Genomic DNA, 20,697 nt, shown 5'->3' with positions numbered 1-20,697 from the left:
TCTTCTTGATTCAAAGTCCGCGATTGTGTTTTCTTCGGATTTTATACATGACGCATAAATTGAAAGGTTTCTCTCCTTACACCATTTCCAAATCTCTTTCGCTATCTTACTTAACTTCTTAATTTGCGTTCCTCTCATATGATTAATGTAGGCAATAGCGGTGGTATTGTCTATTCTTAACAGAATATTACAATTTCGTTTGTCTTTTGCAAAACATCTTAGGGCGAAAAAAGCAGCTAACAACTCGAGATAGTTAAATGTGGTTATTCCTATCTGTGTCACTCCAATGTCCGTGTGTTTTCTCCCCTTTGACGCATGCTCCCCACCCTGTTAAGGAAGCATCCGAGAATATTTCCATACAAAATTTTTCCATTACGACGGAATGAATTGCCGTCATCACGATGGTCTTCCACCACGTGAAGTCCTCCTGAGTGTTTTGCGATATGACCATCCAGGCTTCAAAGTTTTCGTGGCTGTTTCTAAGAGCGTGAAGTTTTTCGCGCTCTAAATCTTTTAGATATGCCCAGCCGTATTTCACTGCCTGGCAACACGAACTTAGTGTACCTATCATTGATGCAAATTCTCGTATTTTACAAGTACGTAGATTTTCGAACATTATCATTAATTCAATTATGGCTAGTTTCTTGTCTATTGGAAGTTCGATTTTCATCTCCCTTGAATTTAAAACGAACCCCAAAAATTTGCATTCTGTAGATGGACTCAACTGACTCTTCGACCGATTAATAATAAAACCCAGACTCTCTAAGAACGCGCATGTTTGAGAAATATTATCAGTGCATTCTGTCTTGGAATTTCCATGAAGCCATATATCGTCTGAGTAAATTACTGACGTATATCCGCGTTGTCTGAGTCTAGTTATTACCGGTTTCATTAGTTTTGTAAAGCAGTATGGTGCAGTATTTAAACCAAAAGGTAAACACGTGAACTCATAGTGTTGTCCATTGAATCGAAAACGCAGATATTTTCTGTGAATTTGTGCTACCGGTAAAAGGTAATATGCGTCTTTCAAATCGATTGTTGCCATGAAGCAATTCTGCAGCATCAAATCCTTTACCGTTCGTATATCCTCTAATTTGAAATGTATTGTCTTAATGAATTTATTCAGATTATTAAGGTTTAGAATAAGACGATAACAACTATCTGGTTTAGGTATCAGAAAAAATTTTTATATGTACTGTTCCTGCACGCCATAACAATTTCGAATTACCCCATTTACCCCAAAAAGGTATCTTGTACCCACTAACTCACTCAGCGATACTGTTGGTGACACCATTTTTTTCCCAAGCAGGTACGATCTGTTTTAATCTACCCGCCGTGGCGCTTACCTGATTTCTTACTTCTTGTAGTAATTCGCTCGCCCCCTCGTCGACACCTTGTGATAGTTCGAGGTTCTTTGTTTGTATTTCTGATTGTTGTAGCTCTGGTACGCTGGTTTGTGTTGCCCGGTTACAGACGATCTGCGACCTCGTGTTGATTGTCAGTTCGGACCCCTCGAGTTTTTTGAATTGTGCGTAGAGGTTTTTTCCCCCGGTTTCAATTCTTTCGACGATCTTTCCAGCGACTTCGCCGCCTTCAAGGTTTCTTCCAGATCCTTTTCAAACAACCATTCATCCAGATTCGTGGCATTCAACGTATCTTTCATGGCTGCATTAAGGTTTGCTAGAGTAATGAGGCGTCTCGTTTTTGACTCTTCTCGTTGCAGGTCCACGAGAATTCTTGAGATATCGCTCAAAACAGTTAACAGCGATATAGAGTCCAGCACAACTCCCTTAAGGAGACTCGAAATGAGAGGGCCCAAACCCGAGAGACGCAACGAAACTCCTGTTGCTTTTCCACTATTCGATTATCTCTTGTTATAATCGGCTCGAGAAGCGACGCTTTAACCTCTGGATTCAGTTTTGGCGGTTCCATTGTCAAACAATTCTCAAGAACCGGATATTTCTTGAATATCTCTTCCCGTTCTTCTTTGGGAAGTCCTCCTTTGAGAACAGCTTTCCATCTCACGAGAAGGTCGTTGTGTATAGCGTTGTGAATATTTTTCCCCATCCGGGCATTTACCTATTGCTTGCAACAATTTTTCATCGAGAATTGGATCCTTGTCCGCTTCTGATGTTTTTTCTCCTTTGCTATAGTCTTCAGTTTCCACCGAAGTTCCGGCATGTTCTTGGTTTTTCTCAACTGGTAACGAAGTTGACAGTGCGAGAATCTGTGGAGGTTCCTTTGTCTGCGGCTTTACAATCTCGAAATTTGTGATTTTCATCGAATCGTTTCGACCAAACTACAGCTGATCTAATGGTATCAGTGGAGTTCTTTGACTCCCGCATAATGAGGAATCAAACTCTTCTGACGAGGACCTCTTACCTGTAAAATATATACATGTGGTAATTTCATTGCTTGAATGCTTTATATAACATAAAATTGTGCGATGCCGAAGCTAAATATCCGATAATTGTTATTGGTACAGATCTTGTCTGCAGTTATTTTCGAAATTTGTTCTGTAACCAAAATCGCAGATCTCGTCTGTGATTTTTTGTCGAAACTTGTTCGATCAGTTGTATTACAGATCTTGTCTGCCTTATTTTCGAAACTTGTTCGATTAGTTATATTACAGATCTTGTCTGTCATTATTTTCGAAAACTTGTTCGATAGAATATATATCGCAGACCTTGTCTGTCCTTATTTTCGAAACTTGTTCGATTAGTTATATTACAGATCTTGTCTATCATTATTTTTGAAAACTTGTTCGATAGAACATATATCGCAGATTTTGTCTACCTTGACTTTTCCCGACACTTGCTCGGTCTGTCGAACCGAGGAATTCCCCGACGCGACCGTATATGAACAGAATTGAGGTTATGCTTACTTTTCTTCTTTAACCGGCTCTAATCGTTTGAGCTCCTTTAATACATCGATGTCATCATTTTCTTCTGCTCAATTACACTTCTTTCCCATGCTTATTACTTCTTAATACACAGTTCAAGTTTTTACGATGTGGTGTTCTTTGGCACAAAGAAAAGGAATGATGGATTTGGACCGGGCGCCGGGGACTACGAACTCTAGCGCCGGTGAAACTTTTTGGAACTATAAACGTTGCGGCAAGCCTGGTATAAAGTAGGGTACTACCATGTGATCTGAGGAGAAGGCGTGGAATACAATTGGATGTATGCGTACCCGTGTATTTCGATGCACGTGTACGTACTTCGATATCCGTGCATTTCGATACCCGTGTATTAAATATAATATATTCATGTGTTTCGTGTACCCGTGTATTTTAATAACTGTTCAAAACCGTGATCTCTAATTAGTATTGTCTCGTTCTGTCTTCTTTTGTTATTCACCGTCCTTTTCTACGTTCGAAGCTGCCGGCAAAGATCAAACAATGTGGGAACTCTATGATAAATGCATACTTTCAGTTCCGTACTTGTGCATTTACCGAGGCATTACTGTACTACGCTACACGTGACCGCGTGCGAATCCGAATGCGAATTCCTAACGTCTGATTCCTAACTTTGCCAACGCTGCGAAATCTGGCGATCTGACGAGATTTTGTAATTAGGAAAAGTTGTTGTGCTGGTCTAGCACAATGCGACACAATCAAAGAAAATTCGAAAATATCAAAATTTATAATCACCCTCACCTTTTTGTGTTAATTTTTGTTGACCCTCGAGGTAATCTCAATTTTTAACGCACGTGTCTCGTGTATTGTAAGTAGCACAATTTAGCACAACTTGCAAAATTCGATTATCTGTCGCCGTTCGCAAATTGTCCGAATATTACATTTGTTATTCCTTAAAATTCAACATTTTTTATCTGCTAAATGAATACAGATATCGAGTTTCTATCAATGGCACGATGTAGCACAAGATAGTACGCATCTTTTTATAGAAAAAGAAGTTTGTTTCGACAAAAGTACGGGGCTAGTATAATTTTGGTTTTATTTCTTTTCTTAATTGATATTGATGTTATCAATCTCTCATTTACGGCACAATTCGGCACAAATATAGCACAATCTGGCACAAAAAAGAAAAACTCAAAATTCGTAAAGTGCGGAGCTATCAAAAATTTTGTTTTGTTCTATTTTCTTGAGTATGCTTTCACTTACAGAGTTGCGGTTTACGGCACAATACGGTACAAACGTAGCACAATTTAAAAAAATCAAAAATTCGACAAGGGCGGGGCTAACTTCACACACATGAAGATATGTCATAATAATAAATAATCATAATCTATTGTATTTTATATTTAGTAATATTGCCTTGTAAATGGACGAATTTGATTTATTTATTTTAATTTTATCGATTTCCAAAGAATAAAAATAAGAATCTTGTTGTATGCTTCACTGATAAACACTTCAATGTTCAATTATTAAAACTCCAATATTCACATTTAGTATTGTTAACTTCCACTGTGTAAGCGTACTTTTGTTATTGACAATTCTGTTTATTGCATTCGTTTTATTGAAAAATTTCTAATGGACTATTTACTCGCATACATTTTGAACTTCGTCGGTCATTGTTTGTGGATTGTAAATCATTCAACTTAAACTGGAGATTTCGAAAGTTCAATGTAAAATCAGTGTGTACGACTGGCTTTCCTGTTCGTTTTTGTTCGATTTGCGAATGTTTTATGCAACGGAGTTTCATTCGAATGCAGATGACGGAAAAACAACGGGGGCGACATTGTTAACGGAAACGAAGCTATTTCTGCGTAAAACCGAGGAATTATCGAGGCTCGTGTCAGCCATGAAAACATTGGAGGTTTCCTGCCAATCGGAGTTGCAAGAAATCGAGGAAAAACTGACCGATCTATCGATCGCCGTGGAGAAAGACAAATGTTTGAACGCTGGTGGAAAATTCGAGTGGGTGGACAGTGTTCTTGTGAAGGTAAACATTTTTTTTTCCTACTTTACAACGCTACATCCATTCAAATGAATCTTGAGAATATACAGTGTGTGTAGAAAGTATTCGTACACCGATCAATTTCCAAAAAGCTATGTGAAATTGTAATTTATTAACTTTTTTTTTATAAACAATAATATTCTACATATTCTTGGAAATCTTTAGAATAGATAGAGTACAACAAAAAATAGCTATTTATGTAAGTTGCGAAATTAGCAAGAAAAAAACAATTAATCGATAGAAATATTGAAGCAATAAGTATTCGCACAACTGTTTAATTTTTTAAACTTCATTAAAAAAAAATTTTTTTTGTGAAAATGAGTATAAAAGAAAGAATAGCAAAGAAGAAATGCATCTGCACTTTCCCTCGTGTCGTGTGTAACTTTGGAAAAAACATGGTCATGGAAACATTGTAAATCTCTGGCCATGTATGTAACCCCATTTGTCTCCATTTTTTGGATAAAAAAGAAATATAGTTTGTTTCAATTGGCAGACTTAATTATCTATGGTGGCCCAAACTATAATATACGGTACAAATTGATGTGGAAATGGGAACAAGAAAATAGTTATCAAATTAATAATTTCGAGCAATTATATACAAGACAACTGAATGATTTGTTACAAATTATTGGTTGTTAAAAAAGAAAAGAAAATTTAAGTTAATGAAATAAATAAATTAAAATTGTTACGTTTATTTGAATTAGCGTCGTGAATAAATTGCCATATATACTGATTCTATCTGTTGGCCATTATTTAAATACAATTTATTTTATTCAGTTTTTTTGTATAATAATTTTGTGTAATAATTCTCACGTTTAAGATTTTTATTGTTCATTTTATTTAAACAAATGAGGTTCATTTTTCAAGCCTTCTTTACATCTCTAAATTGTAGAATGAAAACTGGCCACCAAATAAGCTTGACTCTTAAAATCTCCTTTACTCCTCCTACGTTGTACAATGGAAATTATTTCCCATCATGTAATATTAATCACTCAATACATACAGTGGGTGTAGAAAGTATTTGTACACCGATCAATTTCCAAAAAAAACTATGTGAAATTGTAATTTATTAACTTCTTTTTTATAAACAGTGACATTCTACATATTCTCGGAAATCTCTAGAATAGATAGAGTACAAAAAAGAAATAGCTATTTATGTGAGTTGCGAAATTAGCAAGAAAAAAACAATTAATCGATAGAAATATTGAAGCAATAAGTATTCGCACAACTGTTTAATTTTTTAAACTTCATTAAAAAAGAAGAAATTTACATTAATTTATAAGTATATAATACTTCCTTCGTGGGATTTCCTTTTGATTTTATAACTATTGTAACTCCATTAAGCATTAAATTAACTAAATTATTAGTTATTGGAAGTGGGATCTTCTTCCATTCCTCTATTAGAGCCATTTTTAAAAGTATTTTACTGGAAATTTGATGTTTTCTAATTCGTACGAACCAATAAACTAATGTGTTTACGTTACAAACTCTACTGTAAATGGTTCGTTATAAGAATCGTGCAAATACTTATTGCTTCTATGCTTTTACCACACTTTTTGCATTTTTTTGTTAACATCACAAATTATATTGACTAGTAAATGTTGTTTGGACTATATCTATCTTAGAAACTTCCGAGAATATATAAAATATCATTGATTATAAAAAAGGAAGTTAAGAAACTACAATTTCACACAAAAGTTTTTTGGGGAATTGATCGATGTACGAATACATTCGACACCCACTGTACATAGGAACCATGAAAAGGGATGATTGTGTTACCGTGCTGTGAAAGTTGTAATGCTGTACAGTTAATTAAAGAATCAATCGCTGTAATTTTCACAATAATAATAATTCTCGATAAAGTGTTTGAAGCAGACGTGCTGTTTGCACCACGAAGGTTTTAAAGAAACTACATCGTCACAAGAAGATTTACTGGTTTTTGAAACTCTTCTGTCTTAATATCGGTGTAGCCTTTTTGAAACCATAGGTATTTAAATAAATTTTTATATCTCCATATATGCAAATGGAAAAAAGTATATCACTCCATTTATGAAATAACAAATGTATAAATATAAATTCATAGTTCGTAATTTCAAGTCATTAAATAACGAGTTATTTCGTTTAATGATTGTTATTGACTTCACCCGTATATCTTTTTCTAGTGTCTGCAGAATGGTAACTGGCTATTATTAGACCAAGTAAATCTTTGCAGTCCAGCAATATTGGATAGATTGAATGGATTACTGGAACCGAACGGTGCTTTAACGATAGGTGAGAAAGGCGTCGACGAACAAGGAAATGTGTTCACTGTCAAAGCGCATAAGAACTTCCGGTTATTTCTTACCATGAACCCACGTTACGGAGAAATTTCCAGGTAATGGGAAAGCATTAATTACTCGACGCTGATTCATTTTTCACAACATATGGTTTTGATTCAGGAAGGTTTAGTTCAAAGAACACATGAAGTGTTGCATTCTTAAACTTTTAATTGATGAATCCAATGCTTACATGATAAATCTTATGTCGCTTTCCTCAAAATTGTGATATATGTTTTCTCACTAGTATCTAGGTAAATCTATCACTTTGCAAGAGCTCCTGCATCCTGCTTCAATACTTTAATACATATTTCTTATTCTGATGATTGCAGAGCTATGCGGAACAGGGGTGTAGAAATCAGTATCCTCACACCAAAGAGCGGGCTTTGCTGCAACATACTAGACACAAGGTCGTTACTGAATAAGTGCGGTATAAAGAAACTGGGCCATCAGAATTTGTTGCTGAAAATTTACGAGAGCTTGTACAACGACCAGCCTAGACTGAATGAAATACTGCAAGTCGCTTCGTTTACCAGTCAACAAGTGGCAAAAGGGTTTACCTTTGAGAGATCATTGCGGAATTCCTGTCAAGAAATATGCGGAATGCTCGAACCGAGATGGAGGAAAGAGGCGTTGAGGAAAGTGGATGAAATTTTGTCAGAAAACCCCGAGAAAACAGGAATATTTTGTTATGATCTAAACACGATAACTCTAAGAAGTAGCGATCTACGAAAAAATTCAAGGTTAGCGATGATAGAGCAACAGGGATTCCTTTTAAAATCTTCCGTAGAAATGTTAAGGTAAGCAAAAATATGAATAGGAAAAATATAGTAAGGAAAAATAATAAAATTCTTCGTAGCCGTTACAGCAGTATACCAGCAATATAGAAATATACAAAATGGGAAAAACTTTTTAATTCTTCTCAGCCCTAAATTATTTTCTTTGCGAACTACTAAATACAATTGAATTTTAATAATTACGATATACAGTATAGCCTACGATGAAGGTTTTCCATCATAATACCGATCATAGTTCTTTAGAGGAAATACAGGAAGTAATGATGAAACTCACTGTTAAATAGCCTAACGTTGCTATAGATAAATGATTAGATAGTTCAACTATCTATCTACAATAGTAATTTCGTATTGTTTAATTTCATTCTTGATTCTATATTTCTCTTACTTCCTTGATAGGATTCACAATTATTTTATATACGATCGGTGGCAAATTTTTATTTTATTTTATCAAATATCTGAACAATTTTACGTGCTTTAAAATACATACGTGTTCCTTTCAGGAACAACTCGGAAAAAATTGATCTGCAAGATCTTTTCGTAGATTCTCCCATAACAGAAACCATGGTGTTTTTGAAACTTCTTTTGCTTGATTTTTATGAACGATCTTCTATGGACGATCTCGAGATTCGACGTGCATGGAGCTCACATATTTTGTCAAACAGTGGATTTAATAACTTGGAGAAAATCAGCGAATCTCTCAACAGAGAAATTAAGAACTTAGAGTTTCTGTTTAAGAACAATTTTGCTTCGGAAATCCCCCTTAGCTTCGTGGAACCTTCCACAGTGTACAATAATTTAGCGATTGCTTTATATCTTCGATCGATAATCTTTGACTGTCAGTCGCAGAAAGATTACCAAAAAAATGAAGATGTTATACATTTGAAAGAATACTCAACTGCCGTGTGTTCAGGTAAAGATTTCTGTGTTTGAAACATTTGTTTTTAGAGCAATTCCTCGCTTAAAGATAATAAGGCATTAAAGAAATTGAATCATCTCCGTCGATATTAGTGTTCTCGGAGCTCCGACGACCAATTTGAGTTGAGCTAGTTGCGTGACATAGGTTCTAACTCTCCGTCTGTTAGAGATAATTGGCGTTTCGATTATTAAGAGAGGTGCTGCTATCGCTATTTATTATTAATGTGAGTGGATTGTAAGAAACCAGTTAACAGATTATATAATACATATCGCTAGCTGAAAGTTTTACTTAACTTTATGTACCTATGAATTCATGAGCTGGTTTTTTATTTTCAATCCTTGATAGGAACTTGTTGCAATTACTGAAATTATTAAGATTAGTAGGCAATAACTACTCTGTTCCTACTACCAAATCAATATCTACTTTGTTCAATTAATGAAACTTTTGATTTATTGTTAGGAAGGCTTTCCAGCAACCTGAAAAATGAACCACTGATAGTCAAATTTGCAGAATTAATCGAGCAGTCTGCGAAAATCATTGATGCTGTACTCCACGAGGAACATTTGTTAATGAACGACAAAGAATACATTGAGTTACGAGATTGTTTAAAGTGGTTTCAAAGATTCCATGAATTAGGATCGATAGAGTTGATTGACAAGTCACGAGGGACATTTTTTGACCTACGAGAAATTTCCTCATCTTTAAAGGTTCACTACAAATGGTTAACGAAGCTTTTCAAAACTTTATTTACGCTTTTAGATAGGAACTCCTGCAGTCCGGAAATGCAGTCAGAATTAGCACGTTTCTCAGAGAAATTTTTAAACATGCTAACCAATGCGAATAAATTCAGAAAGATTCGTAAAAAGATTAAGAAACTCTTATCAATCCCATCGCCCCATTTTTCTGAGGATTCGATGATTTACCACGAAAAACTAAGCACAATCTTGAAAAAATGCGAAATCACCGACGAGGACTTGGTTGATCATTCTAAAACGAGATTAAAAATCGCTTCGCTCGGCCTTAAAGACAATTTAGCAATTAGAGAGAAGTTGATCAACATTTGTGCCAAGGACTTTAAGGATAATGGTGCGAGTGGAGACTGGACTGACAAATTAATGGAATTGGAGGAACTCTCCACGAAGATTGTAGTGCTTAAAGAAATGAATGATAACCGTGACGGATTTAACGACAATTTAACTGACATCGAAATCTGGCCTATCTACGAATTCTTTTTCTTGCTTTTTACATATCGTTTTCAAAGGAAATATTGCGAACAATTTTCTAACGATTTCGTCCAAGAAATACGTGAGAAGTTTCACGAACATTTCTCTAGTGAAGTATGTCAAGACTTGCCTGAAGGTTCTTTGATGGTTCTTAACGAATCGAGTAATAATGTATCCGGAACTATTAATAAGAAATTTGATAAGATTTATGAAGAAAGTATCTTTAAAAAATTTGAAGATATTCCAACCATACCGACACACCTAATTGGCCTAATGAAAACATTAAATTCTGATGACACTTCACCCAAACGAAGAATTCTATTATTTCCCGAATTACTTTCATCAGCTGAAGAATTCTCGGAACAATCTTTTACTGTGAAAAATTCGGATATCCTTTTACATTGGCATAATCACGAAGAGGTTCAAATAGAAGACTGTTCCAGTAATACTGAGGTACATACATCACAGGATTATATGAACGTTAATTATGGTTAAGCTGATGATATTCTCAAGAACATTGCAATATCCTGCAAATTTAATTAAAATCTTAAAGCTATTTATTTGTCTCTAAATATCTTAATAGCAGGAAGGATTTGATGAATTAAAATGTAATCTAATTTCCCCTCTTTACTTATAAGTTTTCAAAGATGCTCACATTAAAATTAGTCTTACCAAAATTAATTGAAATTACCTCTGTCATGTCATCCTATGAATACTTTTGAAACTAAATTTCAACAATAAATCAATACTTTTATGTCAATAATTATTTCAATAAAATAGTACTTATTATTTGTTATTAATAGGATTGATGTCTATAACAATTACTAGTTTAAAAAAAAATAAAAGAATTGTAACATTTTAACTTGTATAATTTTCAGACAAATTTCATCGATAAGTCGAGTCTTTGTAAATTGATTTTCAAAATGTTCTTAACAAAATCTGGAAGCGAGGGGCAAACAATCAACCTTGGGAATTACCAAACTAAAAAGAAATTACTTAAAACAGTGCAAAGTTTACTTTGGAGAAATTCTTCAATTTTAAATTCAAAGGAATTCAATCTATCGAGGAACGATGCGATTCTCCTGGAATTTTGTATAAATTATTATATGTCTGCTGTCACAAGAGTGATAGACACTTTTTCAATGAAATTAAACAAAGAAGAGCAAGACGATTTGAAGAAACGTCTCCTCGAACCAATGAAATCGTTGCGGGAAGTCGAAGAAAAGTTGAAAATTGAAGACACCGCGATGGAAAGAGGAAAAGGCTGGTTGATTCTCGGTTACCTACAAATCTTCCTGTACCATGATATAGGATCCATCGATCCCGTTCAAAAGATCGCTTTGAAGTCAAAATACATACGCGAGAACGTTTCAGAACTGAAATGTTTAATGTGCGTTGAAAGCTTGCAAGCCAACATTCTCGACGCTTCTGCGTCCCGTGATCGAATTCTGTCAAGAGAAGACCACCTGAAGAGATCTTTAATCGAAGCAAAAAATTTTGAAAATTTCCAAGCAGTGAGACCGTCGTCGAGCTTTCAGAACTTGAGAGAAGAAATAGAAAATTTCTCCAACAACATAGGCTCATTTGAGTCAATCTTTCGACAGATTCATCATTTAAACAACGTCGTTGAGCAGATTCAAAGAAAAGGAACCCTGAATTCTGATCGAGAAACGCTTCAAGAGGCAACGATCTGGAAGAACTCATTGCGGAGATTTTCAGGGAAATTGGCAAAGTACTATCTGACTGGCTTTCCTGATCTGGTCACCCCGATGATCTCTGCAATCTGGAATCTGCATCACGGATTGTCGATTTTAATGCAACTAATCTCAAACGCGCAGCATCAGAGCTTGAGTACCAACGTTTATTACGATTTGCTACGCTTTCCAGTGATTGGTTCGTGCCAGGAGAACTATTTGAACCTAGCAAAACTGTGCGCCTCTGAAAACTTGATCTTAAGCTTAGTGAAACAGTTTGGATCGATGTCTGTTCAAAAGTATAGATTGGAAATGGCTAAAATCGCGCTACAGGAACTGGAAAACTTTACGAGTTTCGCTGGCACGAGTTTGCAGTCGCTCTGGAACGAGCTGAACAAAATCTTCCTGAAAATTCGAATTCTTTGGAGGGAACAGGAAAAGCAGAGGGAAAAAGAAACGCAGGAAAAACAGAGTCTCTTTCGAACTAAGTCGGAAAAAGAAGAAGACGAGTCCGATTACAAAGAAACGTTTCCAGGCTTTCAGCAAGACTTCCTGGAACTCGGTGAAATATTCCCAAGTTTTCAGCAGGAGTTTCCAGAATTTCAAAAAATATCAACGAATGTTTCGAACACAGGGGAACGCTTCGTGGAATTAGTATCTTTGAAAGATGCCAGGAAAATTCAAGAAATTCATTGGAATATTTTGAAAAATTCAGAACGCGGTCAATGGAACCCAAGCGCTTTAGAAAGTTTAAAAAATAGATCCGGGAAGTTTGGAAACAGTTTGGAAAATTCTGACGTCTACCATGAGGCTAACTTCGTCGAACCGTTAGCTCGACGATTCGAAATTCTTGGATTCTTCACAGAAACGTTACCAGAGAACCTGTCGTCAAGATTAGTATGCAGTTTAACCGTACTGATTGCACAGAAATCCAATTTTGAGAATAAAGCAGGTAAACGAAACGTTTATGACTTCTATAGAGATCCAAACATTGTTGAAGTGGAGGAATGTCAGCCACTTATCGAAAGACTTTCTGAAAAAATTGACGGTTTCCTAATGGAATGGTCAGAAAACCCAATTTTAAATTCTATCAAACTGATTATCCAGAGGCTACTCAGTTTTCCAATTGATTCGTCATTGTTGAGATTTTTAGTGGGCATCGAGTTACTGTTAACGAAGATTCAACAATGGGAAGAGAATGCTCGTTACGATGTTAGTCTTGCGGAGTTCATTGAATTCTTTGGCAAAAAGATTTTGCATTGGAGGAAGCTCGAAATCTCAAGATGGAAGGATTCGTTGGAGATTCTTGAAGATGACTTGAAAACCGAGGCTTCACGCTGGTGGTTCTTTTTGTTTGATTTGGTAGATCAATATCTTGTTCAAGAAACGGAAGGCGTTGAACTATCGAGAGAAGACATAACAAATATTGAACAAACAGGATATGTCGATAGACAGGGAAATCCAAATAAAAGCGACAGTATCTCAAAGGAAAAAATCACAGAGAACTTGGAACGCTTCTTAGCAGAATCATCTTTAATTGAATTCGAGCCAAGACTTCAATTGATCTATCTTTTTTATCAACATATTAGCCATTTAAAAGAAACTAAGAAACAAAAGCAATTGTCTGCCATATTCTGGAACATTTATCACTACTACAGCCAATTTTCAACCGACGTTGGAAATAAAATAAAAGCCGCGAAAGAGCCCATTGCTAAAAAATTGAAGGATACGATCAAGATTACAAGGTGGAATGATATTAGCTACTGGTCGGTAAAAAACACCGCTGAAAAGACGCGTAGAACTTTGCACAAGTTTGTGAAAGAATTTCGAAAAGGAGTTCAAGAGAATGTTGCTGCTTATTTGACATTGAAGACAAGACCAGAAACGTTGGAGACAAGCATTAGAAAAGATCTTGACTCTTCCACTTTTCTAATAAACCTCCAGTCTGGGAAGTTAAACAAAATTAAGAAAATAGCTCAAAAAGCTGGTCAGTTCTGTCAAAATATTATTGTGAAATGTAATTATTCTCAAATTCGGAAAGACATTGAAATTTTTATAGAAGACACCCTCGAGGAGAGTGTAAGGCTAAAGAAATTGGAAGTCGATAAATCGTTGACAAAAGGCAAACAGCAAGCGCAATTAAAGAGCATACTCCAGCAGAAGAAAATGGCATTAGCGAATTACTTCAAAACATTAACTCGTCTTGGACTTTCGTATCGATTTGGAATCTTAACTTGGAAAAATAGGAAATATGAAATCACAAACTTCGCATCGACGCCGCTGGATTTGCAGGAAATTCAGAAATTTAGATTCGGGAAAAGCTTGAACGATAACATCGACAAAGAATTGATCGAACAATGGTCTGGTTGTGACAAGTATTATTACGAATCCTTGATTAAATTGAATTTCCTCGATGGTATCCTAAATTCTGGTAAAAGCGACTTTGGAATTCAAAACGCTGAACGTTGCCGTGGATTTTCAGCTCATCTTATATTGTTGGCTCATCGACAGAAGGAGACGATCGCTGATTTCTTTAAACATTTCTTTCCGCTTAAAATTCAACTGTTAAATCTCACTCTCATGATGGATGATGCAACGAAGTCAACGAATACATCAAAACCTCCAAACGAGAATGACTTTCCTGAACTACCAGAAAACTTGGACGTTCTTAAACAAAGAGACTTACAAATTCTCGTGCAGAACTTCCAGAAGTTGTTGAAAGTGTTGCAAATATCTACGAAACAGATTGTTATCTTCTTAGAAAGTTATCCAACTGAGTTTCTTGAAGAAGAAAAGTTTCTAGATTTGAATGAAAGTGTAATACCTATTTTGAAAGAAAATAATGTTGTAGAAAATTTACTTACCTCGATGAAAAACTCTTTGGACTCGGTTAAAATTATGGCGGACGAGTTGAACTCGTGGGTGGCAATTTCTAAAAGAATTGAAGAGTCTGGTCAAATTTTCTTTTTCCACCGAAGACATATCGATTTTCTTCGAGTAAGTTACCAGAAAATCAATGAAGTGAAACAAAGATTGATTGATCTTGGCTCCGCTTTTACGGCGGATCATCCTGTCACTGAAAACCTTAATTTCATGATAGAGAGGATTAACGAAAGCATCGAGTACTATAAAGCAACCTTGAATCCAGCGTGTGAAGAATCAAACAGATCTGAAAACTTGGAAGAATACCGAGGAAATTTGGACACCTTAATTACACAAATTCTTCTGGTAATTCAAAAGAAGCTTCAAAGCAGTCAGAAGTCGGGTGAGGAAACAATTAATTCTGAAGATATTTTTGAAGAGAACCTCATGACGGAAAAATTGATAGATTCCTTAAAAAAAACTATCCCGGATTTACGATTGAACAAAATATCACGAATCTTTGGAGAACTACTGCAAACTATTTATCGTCTAGATACTAAGTCTGCAAATGATTGTATGAGGTAAATTTTAATAATTACATTATACATACTTACTATCACAATAATATAAATATGTCATATAAACATGCAATACATTCAATTCGTAATTAGTATGAATAGTACAATACACTATCATATTTTAAGTATTAATAAAATAAGTGCCTAACAATGTACTAAGTTGTGTTAATTTTCTAGATTACTTCTGGAGCATCTACCTCTACTGAAGCAGTACACCTTATTCTTGCACTACTATTTACACGAACTAGTGGCTTCTTTTCGTTTAACGTGCAAGTTTCTGTACCTACAATTAAATGTCTTCCTCGACTTAGCAACGAATGGTTTTTGTCAACCAGAAGATATGACTACATCTGAAAAGGATCAAGAAGGCGATCCATCCCAAGGAGGCATGGGATTAGCGGATGGCGAAGGTCAAAAAGACGTCTCTGATAAAATCGAATCGGAAGATCAATTGGAAGATGCGAAATGTCCAAACGAGGAGGAAGAAGATAACGAGAAAAAGGACACGAAAGAAGAAGAAAGTGGTATCGAAATGACAGAAAATTTCGATAGTCATTTACAGGACCTCGAACAGGACGAGGAAGACAAAGACAACGACGATGGCGACGATCTGGACAAAGAAATGGGCAAAACTGACGAAAATGCTGAAAAACTCGACGAAGAAATTTGGAAAGATGATGAAGAAAACGAAGACGAGGAAGACGATAAAGATAAAGAAGATCAAAAAGAAGAGAAAGGAAATGGGCAGGAAACAGGCGAGGAAGAACTGAGTGCTAAAGACGGTAACGAAGATAAGAATGAAGACAAGGATCAAGAACCAGAACAGGGAGATCGAAGAAAGGATGAAGATAAAAAGGAAATCAATGAATTCGAAGAACCCGAAACGAATGAGGATCAGATAGACCCTTATCATGGAAAAGATCAACCAGAAATCGAACCAGAACCGTTTGATCTTCCAGATGATGTTGATTTGGATGATGAAATGAAAGACGGCAATGAAAACGAAGACGAAGAAGATCCTTTTGATATCGATAAATTGAAACAACCTAAAATGCCAGAAGAAACGGAAGCTGAGGAATCCAAGGAAGAAGAAACTCAAGAAGGGGAACAAGGGCATTCGAGTGACGGTGAAGACGATACAGAAGAAGATGACAATTCAGAAAGGGTTGGAGACAAAAAGAAAGATGACGAAAATATAGATTTTGAGGAAAACAAACAGGATAATTCAGAAAAACAAAGTATGGAGGAGGAAAAGGAAACAGAAGAAGAGAAAGTGTCACCTAGCCTTGATGCAAGTAGCAAGGAAATTGATGGTTCGAAAGAAACTGAATCCAGAAAAGATGGTTCTAGAGATGCAGTAGAAAATCAGTCAAATGAAAAGAATTCGGAAACTACACCAACAGACATTAACGCGGATGATAAGAGAGATAAAGGTAATTTGATGTCTTAATATTATATTTTTATTAAATTTATTTGTTAAGTCATTTTATTTAAAGAAGCATGTGATTCAAATTAGAGAAGAAAGAAGTTCGTAAGTACACTTTTAACAGTAATTTTTTTCCTTGTCATTGAAGGGACTGGTCAATCGCAAACAGAAGAGCATCAAGGCCATTCAGGTTCTAGACAAGAAGAGAACGTTCCTACTTCTGGCGAAGAAAACTCTTCGAAACCTATGGAAAAACGAAGAAAACCGGGTCAAAGTGACGAAAATCGTAGTCTGCTTGATGATGAAATTCAACCGTCTGCAAAAAAAATGAAAACAGCTTTAATGGGTCAGGAACTAGACGATCACAGCGAGGAAGAGAATGACCCTAAACATAGTAGTGCAACTGAAACTTATGAGCACATTAAGAATACAGAAACGTTTGATGACTTTGTATTTGACGCTGCAACCGAAGAACAGGTTAAAAAACAAGCATCGAATTTAGAAGGTACGAAAGTATTTATATGCTTATATTTGTAATAATTATTATGTAATTATACAAATTTATGATTATAAACTAAATATTTAGCATTTTGTGTGCAATCTTTCTGTCTAAATTTTACTCATAGTGAAGTATAAATATTTATACGAGTAACAATGTATGGATTGTATGCTAATTTATTTTTTATTACAAACAAATGTATTTATTAATTGACACATTAACCAATTAATTGAATTCAGAAGAAAATTGCCAAATAGATAATAAACCAGAAGACGATGACATCGAGATGCACGAGGATGATCCAAAAGCAGAGGAAGAAAAAGAGAACCCGGTGAAAGAACATGCTTCAAAGGTTCCAAAAACTAAGAAAGAGAAGACAACAAACGTCAATGGCGAAAGATCGGACGATATAGAAGAGATTGAACTAGGCGGGGAAGTTGAAGGCGAAACGGTGGAAACAACTCGTGTTTTACGTGGAAATGAATCGACTTTTCACATAAAATCACCAGAGACAGAGAGCTTCAATACCTTTGTGGACGATATTGCGAAAAAGAGATCCGAAATTGAAAATATGCTTAGTATGTGGTCTCAACGATCGACGTCCGCTGAAGCAGCACATGCCTGGAGTTCCATAAGCGCGTTAACAGAATCAGCTGCTAGAGAATTATCCGAAAAATTGCGATTAGTATTAGAACCGACGTTAACGTCCCGTTTGAAAGGCGACTACAGAACTGGGAAACGTATAAACATGAAAAAAGTAATCCCATACATTGCCAGCGAATTTCGAAAAGATAAGATTTGGTTGAGACGCACCAAACCATCAAAGAGAGACTACCAGATTGTTTTAGCGATTGATGATTCCAGTAGTATGGCTGATAGTCATTCAAAGGAGTTAGCTTTTGAGTCTCTCTCACTGATCGGCAAAGCTATGACTTATTTGGAGGTTGGCCAACTTGCCGTTATTAATTTTGGGGAACGAGTGAATATCCTTCATCCTTTCGGTGAAAACTTTACCGAAGAAAGTGGTGCAAAGTAAGTTTATCAGACCACATTCCTTAAAAATGTAGAATCTTTTTGTTAACATTTGTTATGCGTAATGTGTTCTATATCAATCCCTTGTCAAACTATGAATTTCTCCAGTATAGATTTAACAAGATTTTAAAGGGAAGAATTTTACCAAGTAATATTGAATCGTTGATTAGAAGGTATAGCTCAAAAAATCGAACTTACAGGTTGATTCAAGAGATGAAATTTGAACAGAAGAAAACAATGATTGGCCAGTTACTTGATTTCACGATAGACATGTTCACAACTCAGGGCAGTTACTCTGATAACGCAAAATTGGTGGCTATTTTATCGGATGGGAGAGGAATATTTTCCGAAGGGACAGAGAAAGTAAACGCAATCGTGAGAAGAGCCAAATTATTGAACATTTTCCTTGTCTTTATAATTGTTGATAATCCCCTCAATAAGGTAAAATATAATGAACTTCGTTCTGAATTAAAAAAAAATCTCTAGATAAATATTTTGACTATAGCATTTGTGATATATTTTAAAAGATACAGTACTAGTGTTGAAACTCTTGATTACGGATTGAATTACTTTTTAGGATTCAATACTTGACATAAGAATGCCAGTTTTCGAAAATGGAAAATTATTGGGTATCCGTTCCTACTTGGACAACTTTCCATTTCCATTTTATATTATTCTTCGAGATTTGGATAGCTTGCCTGTAGTACTGAGTGACGCATTACGACAATGGTTTGAAATTGTTGGCAGAATTGAAACATGAAAACATTTTCTACTGTGCTTCGCTTCTATTCTTCCACTATTTTTATTTACTGTACGATTTTACAAATACAAAAGGCGCATTTAAGTAATCTTACTTTTGCTATAATACCTAATTAGATACATTAGAGTAATGTTATTTATGTATTCAGAATCAATTTAGATGTGATTTGTTCGTACAGAGTACTCTTAATTTACTTAGAGCCGACCCTAATTTGAATATACAAGGTATCGACACAATTTTACCATTGTCAAAGAACCTCTTAGTGGTACTGACTCTAACTTAATGATATGTACCCATTATGATACAGAATCAGGACATAAAAAACGCCAAAGATTCGCCTCTGTAAGAGTACTCTGCACACATGAATTATCCCACAATGTACAAAATATCATCAGTTTCCTCTTGATGGTCTGAATGTTTTTTTATAAAATAAAAATTCATCTAGCTGTGTGTACACCTGACTACTTTTAAACTTATAATCAGCACTCTCAGTAGCAAAATGCCCAAGTTTGTAGCATTGAACTATACTGGAACGCGCCCTAGACTGCCGAGACAGTGTTGCGCACCGAATGCTATTTTTTCAGTAGACACATCCTGCACAGTCTTCTCATGAGAGAAGACTCATGTAACAAGTATTAGTAATAAACTACTGAACAAAATTAGCGGAACGCTTTTTTAAATATTCATGGTTATAAGAGTTTCCAACCGATTTCGGCGAAACTTCGTGAGAAATAATCTTCAAGGGTCTTCTGGGTGTGTGCAAAGTTGCATTGGCGAGGGTTGATGTGAAGGGATTAATTTACCCCCTTAAAGAAGGGGACGTCGAAAAACGTCACTTTTAAAGGTGCCAGGGGTGACGGTAGGGGTTGAAAAAATTAAAAAAAACTTTAAGGACGACCTCTCCTTGATGGCCTCTACAAAATGCACCCCTCAAAATCTCTTTCGGACAAATCCACTCCTCACAACCCCCCACCTCCTCTAAAACCCACAATTTTTAAACAGTCTCAGTTTGTGGCAGATACGCTATTTAGCTTTTCCATTTTACCGCCAAAGTGCGGAGCAGTCACTTTACATGAATTATCATTAGAATCTGAACGTCTACACTGTTAAATACAACATTTTAGCTGCGCATTTTACATTGAATTTTACATTGTGTTACACAATGTCGCCTTTGAATTTTATTGAAAAGGAGTTGCATGTAGTAGCAACTCATTTCGATTTCACATCTTTTTCTACTTTCTTGTAGTTTTTTATGAGGATCTTCTATTTTTCTATGATAACTTCTTGAGACCACCACTTTTTCATGTATTGGCGTAATTTTTCTACTTTGTTGAAGTTTTTTATCGGATCTCACTTCTTTTTAGAAAGATAATTTGTATAGTGAATGACTTTAAATAATTTTTATATTATATGTATATAGTACTTCGTGTAGAGTTCATGGTGCCTGAAACCGCTTATGCTTGCAAGAAATTGAAATGTTAAAGATGAAGTGAGAAATAGGAAAAATATGTCCACTATTAGTAACGCACAATTTATTGTATTAGAATTAAGTTCATAAGTATGCAGAACGCATGGCAGAAAGTCTTGTTGCAAGAAATTTAAATGTTAAAGATAAAGTAAGAAAATTGGAAAAGAGATCTATTGTTTGTTATGTGACGGGGCAGACTTTTCTGCCC

The 20,697-nt window shown here is 35.5% G+C and overlaps 1 protein-coding gene across 3 annotated transcripts in view; it reads left to right on the top strand.

The window, feature by feature from the left end:
• The window catches only part of LOC128885657 (midasin), a 188,987-nt gene extending 169,512 nt beyond the window's left edge, over window positions 1-19,475 (top strand). Inside the window, exons 13-23 of one of the 3 annotated variants that reach the window (XM_054139811.1) lie at window positions 4,675-4,904; window positions 7,082-7,293; window positions 7,567-8,034; window positions 8,532-8,941; window positions 9,407-10,623; window positions 11,049-15,307; window positions 15,482-16,737; window positions 16,879-17,235; window positions 17,487-18,261; window positions 18,462-18,702; window positions 18,839-19,475. In XM_054139811.1, coding sequence (XP_053995786.1) covers window positions 4,675-4,904; window positions 7,082-7,293; window positions 7,567-8,034; window positions 8,532-8,941; window positions 9,407-10,623; window positions 11,049-15,307; window positions 15,482-16,737; window positions 16,879-17,235; window positions 17,487-18,261; window positions 18,462-18,702; window positions 18,839-19,021 — 9,608 coding nt within the window. In that variant the 3' untranslated portion in view covers window positions 19,022-19,475. Of the gene's footprint in view, window positions 1-4,674; window positions 4,905-7,081; window positions 7,294-7,566; window positions 8,035-8,531; window positions 8,942-9,406; window positions 10,624-11,048; window positions 15,308-15,481; window positions 16,738-16,878; window positions 17,236-17,468; window positions 18,262-18,461; window positions 18,703-18,838 lie in introns of all 3 variants that reach the window. The other 2 variants (XM_054139810.1, XM_054139808.1) reach the window with 2 other exon arrangements.
• Window positions 19,476-20,697: the final 1,222 nt, after the last annotated feature.

Source organism: Hylaeus anthracinus, unplaced genomic scaffold, assembly GCF_026225885.1.
Source record: "Hylaeus anthracinus isolate JK02 unplaced genomic scaffold, UHH_iyHylAnth1.0_haploid 11981, whole genome shotgun sequence".
Classification (NCBI taxonomy): domain Eukaryota; kingdom Metazoa; phylum Arthropoda; class Insecta; order Hymenoptera; family Colletidae; genus Hylaeus; species Hylaeus anthracinus.
Note: the sequence above shows the minus strand (reverse complement) of the source record. Positions and strands in the feature narration are given on the sequence as shown.